Source organism: Pelmatolapia mariae, linkage group LG16_19 (genome assembly GCF_036321145.2).
Source record: "Pelmatolapia mariae isolate MD_Pm_ZW linkage group LG16_19, Pm_UMD_F_2, whole genome shotgun sequence".
Classification (NCBI taxonomy): Eukaryota; Metazoa; Chordata; class Actinopteri; order Cichliformes; family Cichlidae; genus Pelmatolapia; species Pelmatolapia mariae.
The window spans coordinates 21,891,742-21,900,829 of NC_086241.1; the positions used below are offsets into that span (position 1 = coordinate 21,891,742).

At 41.8% G+C, this 9,088-nt stretch overlaps 1 protein-coding gene across 4 annotated transcripts in view; it reads left to right on the forward strand.

Annotated features, from left to right (window-relative positions):
- Nucleotides 1-7,871, forward strand: part of LOC134645011 (phospholipid-transporting ATPase IH-like) — a 31,646-nt gene extending 23,775 nt beyond the window's left edge. For 2 of the 4 annotated variants that reach the window (XM_063498231.1, XM_063498232.1), the window contains 5 exons: nucleotides 464-487; nucleotides 1,327-1,392; nucleotides 1,534-1,637; nucleotides 1,747-1,912; nucleotides 4,921-7,871. In XM_063498231.1, the coding sequence (XP_063354301.1) occupies nucleotides 464-487; nucleotides 1,327-1,392; nucleotides 1,534-1,637; nucleotides 1,747-1,912; nucleotides 4,921-5,193 (633 nt within the window). In that variant the 3' untranslated portion in view covers nucleotides 5,194-7,871. Of the gene's footprint in view, nucleotides 1-463; nucleotides 488-1,326; nucleotides 1,393-1,533; nucleotides 1,638-1,746; nucleotides 1,913-2,564; nucleotides 2,680-3,783; nucleotides 4,002-4,920 lie in introns of all 4 variants that reach the window. The other 2 variants (XM_063498233.1, XM_063498234.1) reach the window with 2 other exon arrangements.
- Nucleotides 7,872-9,088: the final 1,217 nt, after the last annotated feature.

Genomic DNA, 9,088 nt, shown 5'->3' on the forward strand with positions numbered 1-9,088 from the left:
ACGGCCAGTAGGCGAACAGAGCGGAAACTGAAGACTTAAAGGGTGTTTGTGGTGTTTGAGGCATCTTTTAGGGGATTAGAGGGAATAAATGGATGTAAAGTAAGTGCTCTCATTATAAACACTCACTCGATGGGGTCTCGTTAAAGAGGAGCTTAGGTGTAGCGGTTTGACTTTGTGGTCCTGGTATTGTGGATCTGTAGTAGTAACGTGTCTGTCCTGGGTCCCCATAGGTCAGCTACATTGGATCTCCATTCATATTGACAATAGCATCTTTCTCTGTATTGTTAATTTGTATCATGTCAACTGTTTTTGATCGGTCCTGTTTTTTAAGTTGAGACATCCTGAAATTCATTTTGCCCTTTGTCCTGATTCTTTTCTCTTTTCTCCCCTCCCCCTCCTTCTCCCTGCTTCCTCTCTCTTTATTTTGCTCCTCTTTCTTCTTCTTCTCCCTCTCCTCCTTCAGCTTATGACCACCAACACACAGATGGTAAGCCTGTCTCCCTCCCTGTCAGCTCTCTCTGTCTCTCATACCCTTTTTCGTTCCTGTCGTATTGTTTACGCCTTCAGTTTGACCGTCTCATACCGCTCCATCCTTTCTCACGTCACCGTCATCCATGCACTTCCGTTTGAATGTGTAGTTTTCTAGCGTTCCATTATTCCCCTAATCTATGTAAAGCCCTGAATCCTTGCACAGTATCCTGATCTTAACTGACATGGTAGAAATCTTAGATGCTTCCTCACATTATCCTTGTGTTTCCTTCTGGTAGTAAACAAATGAATACTAGTGTCGCTGTGGCTCGAGATCCAACATCTGTTTGTTTTGTTTGTTTTCCGTCGACCTTGTTTGTGCATTTGTGTGTATTTGTACGTCCATGTAATTTCACTGATGTGGGAGGTTTATAAAGGGGGGGGATCTTACTATTTCTTCAGTTTATAAAGGAAAGAAGTAATGGACACTGGTATCAACAGACAGCTGGTTTCTTTGCCTTGATCTTCCTATCCTGTCACACTCCTCCCTCTTTCATCTTCTCATCCCATCTGTTCACCCCTGATGTCTCCTTAAACCTTTCTAGGATTTCATCAGGTAGAAATATTTGCACACTGAGATATGAAGTGAAAAAGCCTCCAGTTCAGTGCCCACAATATCCCTTTCTCTCACCTATTATCACAGCAGATATGATGTAAGAGTGTCTGTTCCCTCCTCGTTTTACTTGCTGGAGGGGCGGGCGGGTATCATAGGGTGTTAAGTAATCCGTGGATGCAGGGAGAACAGCTTGTGCGATTGATGTTGCCTCTAACTCTCTTCTTCCTCTCTTATCCCTGCAGATGTTTGGAAACTGGACGTTTGGGACTCTCATCTTTACTGTTCTGGTGTTCACTGTAACACTAAAGGTGTGTTTGGAAATCCACTGAGGGGAAAATATTTAAGTAAAGCTAATATCAACTACCTTTACATAAATGATATCTTAGTTTGTACCCGCCGACTTCATTGGCTTGCTCCTTTTCACTATGTCTATGTTCTGTTTGTTTCAGCTTGCCTTGGACACACACCACTGGACCTGGATTAATCACTTTGTCATCTGGGGGTCGCTACTTTTCTATGTTATTTTCTCTCTTCTCTGGGGTGGGATCATTTGGTAAGATGTGCTATGATTTTACTTGTATCAGTAAAGTTTATGCTGATCAGTGTATTTCAGGAAAGTCATTGATTTTTTTTTTCTTTCTGCCTTTTATTTTGCTGCTCAGGCCCTTCCTGAACTACCAGAGGATGTACTACGTGTTCATGCAGATGCTGTCCAGCGGTCCGGCCTGGCTCAGCATCATCCTCCTCATTACAGTCAGCTTGCTGCCAGATGTCATCAAGAAGGTCCTCTGCAGGGCCATGTGTCCCACAGCCACTGAACGTGCACAGGTACAATGTTGGCACCACCTCCACATGAAGCTGGAGGTTTGAAATGTCTCGTGTCTGAAATTAGGCTGTATATTTTTTCACTTTAGTGATTTCTGATAGTGTTCACTAAATGCTAACCAGTGACTAATTAACGCTTTCCCCCTTTTCACTACACAAAATCTGAGCTCATACTACACATCTCAGTTACCCTAGTGGTGTGCCATAAATCTGTTAACTGTATTATGAAAGGAGGCCATTCAGATCCTTAGTTTATTTGAATATCAGCTGGATTTACTGACTTCCCGTTCCCTGTGGCTTAGCCTTACGTTGCCGTGAAACAAGCTTCACCGTGAGTGGAAAAGCGAGTGAAAGGTCTGACAGATTTTTTCCTCTTGTGCTTTTTTTCCCTCCTCTTCTCTTCTTTCTCACTGCACCCTAATGGATCACCGTAATCAAAATTCACACCACCGCTCATTGAGCCTTTCTCTCCTTTCCTTTCTTTTTGCCTTGTTATGCCTTATCTTCACTACTTCCATCCTCCTCTTTATTATTTTTTTTTCTTCCTCCCTCCTCATTACTGTCTCCTCTCTCGCCCTCCTTTGTTTTGTCCCCCCTCCATTCCTCTTGTGCGGTTGTGACTCTGCACTCACGCGCTCTGTCATGGTAACTACAGTCCACCCGCCCGTGCCTTACTGTGGAACCGTCCACCATCTTCATGCTTTCACAGTCCTCCAGCAGAATGAGTTTCTGATTGGGCCAGAGAGACGAGAGAGGAGCGGGAAGAGGAGGTGACTCTCTCTTTTAAGCCCTCATCTCTGTTTGCATGGTGGCATGCCCCTGTATAAACCACATAGCACCATCTCTACTAATGTGAAACTAACTACTAGCTGCTAATGACGACACAGCACCCGGTTTGTAAGGTTACATTTGTAGTATCCTTTTGCTGCCATTTTCATTACATATTTCATTGTGTTTAGTTTCCCTTGGTATGTTTGACATGTATTTTGTTGTCACCGTTCCAGCCAGTCTCATCTATATCTTGTTAAAATGATGATGTGTCATTGTTGGTAGGACTTTTGTCATATTAGGTTTTACCTGAAACAGTTGGAATTTTACAGAAATTTGCTTCCACCCACAGTTTCAATGCACACTGTTTCCTATAGAAAATACCAGTTTAGCTTTCCTTATTTATTTGTAGCTGGTTTATTAGTCAAAAAGTGAATCAATTATTAGCTGTTCGGTTTAAAAATTCAAAACGACCTCTGGTTCTAGCTGCTCCAGTATGAGTAACTTTCATGTCACTTTAAGCAAGTATTCTTGGGGGTTTTTTTTAATTGTTTTTGTTCCATTTTTTGATGTTTGTTGCCTTGGCCAACAATTCTAAAATTGAATTTAAATAGTGTAGCAGTTTATACATTTGCTTAACAAGCTAAAAATCCCCAGGTCAATCCCAGGAGGAGACACAAATCCCTGGGGGGGGGGGGTGTCTGGAAGGGCATGCAGTGTAAAAATCTGCATATCAAATATGCAAAGGCATCCACTGTGGTTCACCCATTGTGAATAAGGGAGCAGCCAAAAGTAGCTGTATATTTAATGACAAATAGTCATTAAATATACAGTTTTTCAAACATCACCAAACCATAGCAGCCTCACATGATAGTACAAACCTGATTTATGGAAAAGATTTGCAATCCCAGACCACGTCTGGGAATTAGACAGCTGTTAAAGGGACTGTTCACCCCAAAATTAAATATCCATATTTCTTTTAAATCCATCTAGAAAACACATTTTGAATCCTCATGTCAGCTTAAAGTATTGAAGCATTACTAGACAAAAGACAAAAGGTTGAGCAGATTCCTTCATCAACCCCTGTCCTTTAACATCATCCACAGAGGGTAAGTTCAGTGCAGGTTCTGGAGGACGGCCTGGCTCCTGGCTCTGCTGGTGGAGGTGGAGGCCGTGAAAGAGACCCACTCCACCCTGATAGGACCTGTGAAGGAGACAGTGGAAAAAAAGCTGCTAGAAGCTCTGACTCCTTGGTACCACATAGTCACAGCACCCTACTCAGCAAACCCTAGAGTACCACAACAGGGGGGCTAGGGTCACCATGGTAACGGCACACAAAGGGCGTGGATAGTGGGGTGTTGGGCTCTTAATGCTGATGCCATGATGCTTCCTGCTGCTTTGCACTGCATGCGGCATGCAATTGTGCTGTGGCTCAGAGTGACGGGGATGCGGTGCTGCTTCATGAAGAATTTCCTTCTGCCAAAGATACTTTCAGGAATCACAATCCCCAATTAAGTCAGCAGCGTTAGTTTCAAAGCAACTCGTCACATGTGGGATGAGAATTAACTTGATCTGGGTAGAAGCCAGGAGAGAAATCCTGTCTTTATTATACATGAGGATACGTGTCATGGTTTGTTGGGTGTAGCTTATGATGCACTCAATAGTAAAGTTTGGGAACCCAGAGAGAAGGCTACAGGTTTAATACAGATTTGATAAGTGCAGTCTGTAACTAAGGTTATATTTTATTAGGAAAGGCCCCAAGTAGGTTACTTCCAGCACTCATGTTAACAGATTAAACTCAGGGGTGAAATTTAGTTTGTCTCTGGCAATTTGGCAAACCAGGTTGTGCATCAGTGTCTGTAATAAGTGTACACTGGCGGCGCCATCTGGTGCTGAAACATAGAATTGCAAGTGAGTTTTGTCTTCATTACACAAGCATGCTTAATCGAACATGACGGCCAATCATGATGGGTTGTTTTCAGAAGGTTTATTGTTATTGAGTATGTTCTTTTCAGCATTTAAAGCAGAGTCAAGGTTACTTTTCACATTTAAAAAATAAATGAATAAATATGCAGCCCACCAAATAAGTATATTAAACCTTCTGAAAATAATTCTGCCTTTCGTGTGCATGTGTCAGATTTTTTCGCAAATTCTATAATTTCAGCTGCATGTTTCTTTTCCTCCAGTTTCCTCTTTTATCACTTGAAATGTCTTATGATGGTGGATTCTCTGTTTTTGTGCAGGATCATCAGAAGCTGTTGCCGGGTAGCGTGGCGGCCGTGACTCCACTGTCCTTTTGTCGATCCTGCAAAGGCACGAGCGCGGACTCCTCTCACCTCCACCTTGGCACAGCAGAGTCACTGTCGCTCTGCAGGTCTGACCCTCTACCCCAGAAACTCCTGGCCCATTTGGCAGAGGGCGGAGGGACAGACTTGTGTCCTCTCAGCCCTTACATGCTCCGTCTCTCTGGGGCAGGGTTCGCCTACTACGCTCCTGGGCCGGAAACCTCAGTGTGAACACAGATGCAGACTCTGAAGCTTCTGCATCTCAGAGATCCGTGAATTACACAACGCAGACATGTTCAAACACATCTGAAGCATGGACACTCCATGCTGAGTTCACCATGTGCATTTTTGGGCTACACCTGAGTGAAAAACCCTTTAGATAGTATTGCCCTTACTCCTAATTCACATACTTGTCTCATTTTTTTTTTCTTTTCGTTTTTTTTTCCCTGCTCAGACTCTTACTTGAAAAAGTTTATGAGCAAAAGGAGAACCATATGCGAAAATGTTTCTCGCACTGTGGAGCTGTGCCGTTTGAACTGTTGAACCTTTTTGTATTTCTTCGTCTCATTTTCAGTCTGACACTCTTGCCTGGTCCTCCACTTTTGCGTCCCCTTTTTTGCTTCTTTATAAATGTTTGTCGGAAACATTTATGTACATTTTGTGGTCTGGCCAAGTAAGGGGGGATAGCCTTCAAGCTCAGCCCTTTAGGTGTGCGTGCGTGTGCATGAGCGTGAGAGTACGCATGAATTTTGCCTGTTTATTGTATGTTTGTATGTGACACACCTTTGCCTTACAGGTAACAACACAGCAGCAGGCTAGGAGCCAAAGGAGAAAGGTGTTTAGTTTTAGAAAAACTGAAAAAAAAGAAGCATAAGTGATGTTTTTACAAAGCCTTACACACAACCATCAGCTGAAGGAGAGAGGCGGGGGAAATCTGAAGAGGGATGTGCAGTATTTTAGCCACCATGCCTTAATTCATAGATGCCCTTTTTTCCCCTTTTAAACTGATTACATTTGGTCACTTTAAACACATTTGTGAGAGTACAAGGAGGTTCAAAGAGCATAGATATAAATATATACAGTACAATGAGTCTATTATTCCTCCTACTTTCTTTTACTCTCACACTTGTGTCGAGCTTTGTTTCCCTTATCTGTCAGCGTAGCATGTCAGATCTCTCTCTGCATGCTGATTTATTCTTCTCTCAGTTGTTCCACATCCCTCTTTGTCCCAGACATCATTCATCACCAAACCTTTCACGGCACTTGTGTTTTTTTCCCCTTTTCCCTGAACAGTTAGCAAAACTGCACCCTCTCCTGCCACCACGTGGTTGTGCAGGGTAACAGCAGCAGCCTGGGACTTGTTTGGGTATTTGTTTGTGATGTCCTAAATGACTTGCTACTCCTCCCTGTTGCATTGTGCTCGTGTGTTTGCTGCTGTGCTCCGTGTTATGCAAAAGTTAACGTAAGAATGCTAATGTTGTCACGTTATAAGGGGTTGTCTCTGTGTCACATAATTCCATGAGGCTTTTTTTTTTTTTTGTACTGTTCTAAAATTATTGATGTCAGTCACTATTGATGTGTGGATGTAAATTTAAAAAAAACAAACAATGTTGATCTATATTGTGGTGAGAAGGGGTGTTGGATAGATTTAATTTGTTGTAAGAAGGTGGGAGACTTGAATCGGCGATGTCACAATCAAATCAATGAGAATGTTGAAGTGATTTGTCCATCACGTCCTCCAGCTGAAGATTGTAGCTCATTTTCGGTGAACCTCTTTTTCTGCATTTCTAAAAATCTGAATTTTGTTGGGTTACATAGCAAGTTACTGACTCTGGAAGTCATGAATGTGAGATTTTCTTCTTTTCTTTTTTTTTATACATTTATACAGTTTCATACACATCACCATTTGCCAATATGTATAAATTCATTAATCTGGACTTTTCCCTTCAGTTTTCACTCCACAAGCCTCCACACGTGTGCAAACGTGGAGGGGCTCAACATCCCGACCTCAGCGATAAAAGGAACATACTTGGTGCTTGTAACGCAGTGTCCCACCTCACTGTGCCGTTGCCATACCGTATCGAGACATAGTCTAAATGTCATATTCTACAATAATAATGTAACTTTTGTGATATGACGGGGAAGCATTTGTTGTAATTCAGACATGTTTAGTAGCAAATTCCTCCACATTTCAAATCTTCACCACTTAGTCAATTTTTGTGTTGTCCATTGTGTATATTTTTTTTGCTACTTTTGTATCTCAGAGAGAAGACTATATTTTAACTCTATGCTAGAGTATGTGGTCGAGTTTGTAACCAAAACGAGAGGAAAAAACTATAAGATTCATTAGATTTACCAATAGTTATACACAGTGCACTTTGTTTTACAACAGATCTGTTTGACCATTCAAAACCAGGTCTTATTGTCTTGTCAGCTGGGGTTTATGGTTCACTCTTCCTCACAAGTTATTTTTCTAAGAAGATTGTATTGGGTGAGAAGGGGAGGGGGAATAAAAAGAAGTGACCAAATAACTTGACTAGGAATGAACTGTCTGTATGTGTCAGCTCTGTCGCAATGGATTTATCACACCAGCCTTCTACTGCTGATCAGAATGTCAAACTGCTTTTTTCTAAGTCCATCAGCACAACAGCAGGTGCTCATCTTGTCACTCCTGAGCTTGGCAAAGGTCTGAAATGTCGACTTCTGTGCTCTGAGCAGCACGCTTCATATCATACCTTTTTAGTATGGCACTGTTTGTATTACTAAACAGGTTTTGAGAAATTACTTTTTTTCCGTTTTGGATAAAAGATTTTAAAAGTTCACCTGTTGACTTTTTGCCAGCCTGTCTGTAGCAAATGAGGGCAAAGCACTGTATTGTCATTCTGCTTGTAATAAAGAGTGAAAACACGTGTCCTGCCATGGTTTGTGTTATACACTATATCGCCAAAAGTATTTGCTCATCTGCCATCACACGTAGATGCAATTGACTAACATTTCATTCTTGATCGATAGGCTTGAACATGTCGGCCCAGCCTTTGTAGCTACAACAGCGTCAACTCATCTGGGAAGGCTTTCTGCAAGAGCCGAGCCCGACTCCTGAAAAACAGCCCCGTAGCATAATTCCCCCTCCACTTAAGTTTGGTGGGGAGGAGGGGGGGTTTGTCCCAACTTACACTTGGTATAATGCAGTCACACAAGTACCGTTCTGGAAATTGCCGGACAGAGAAGTGTGATCACTCCAAAGGACATGTCTCCACTCCTAGACTCTAGAGTCCAGTAGCGGTGTGCTTTACACCACTGCGTTCAGTGCATTGCACTTGCTGATGTAAGGCTTGGATGCAGCTGCTTTGTAGAGGGAGCAAAAGTACAGAAAGCTAAAGTATTGATTCAACTTCATTACTCAAGTAAAAGTGAAAAAGTACGGGCTCTGAAACTTACTCAGAGTAGCTCTTTTGAAGCTGTTTCTACCAGCTATTTCTGTGGAAAGCTAATTGAACCTTATGTTATATTAATGTAATTAAAATCACATTAACATAGTGTGGGAATACAAATGGGAATGCAAACTTTATTTCAGTCTAATGAATCCTTATGAATCTACTCTGCTTGAATCAGTTTTGGAAAAAAAGAGGAGTGTTAAAGTGAGACTTGGCAGGTGGGGGAACCCTAAAGTTGGTCGTAGTATCACAGCATTGGGTAAAGAATCACAGCTGAAAATTTTTATTGTGAGCTCCAGTAGGTTTTCTTAGTGTATAGGCTGTGATCAGCCGATCTGGCCTACTGCTGCTACTATGAGGTTTACTGCTCTGTGTGGATTTGCACGACTAAATTCAACTAGATGTAAGCAGATGTTTCATGAATGGTCTTGGCTGATTTCCATCTTATACACTGACAATATTTTGTTTATACTAGATGGTATAAAGTAGCTATGAAGGTTAATTTCAGTGAATGCCACTCAGCTAAAGTCATTTTTATCTCTGCTATCCTTTATGTAACCTAGCTCCACCCAACACACTGTCCATCACACTTCAGCAAACTAGTCAAAATTATGACATTTTTCTCAGAATTCTGAGATTTTAGTCAGAATTCTGATGTTTTTCTCAGAATTCTGGGATTAAAGTCAGCATTC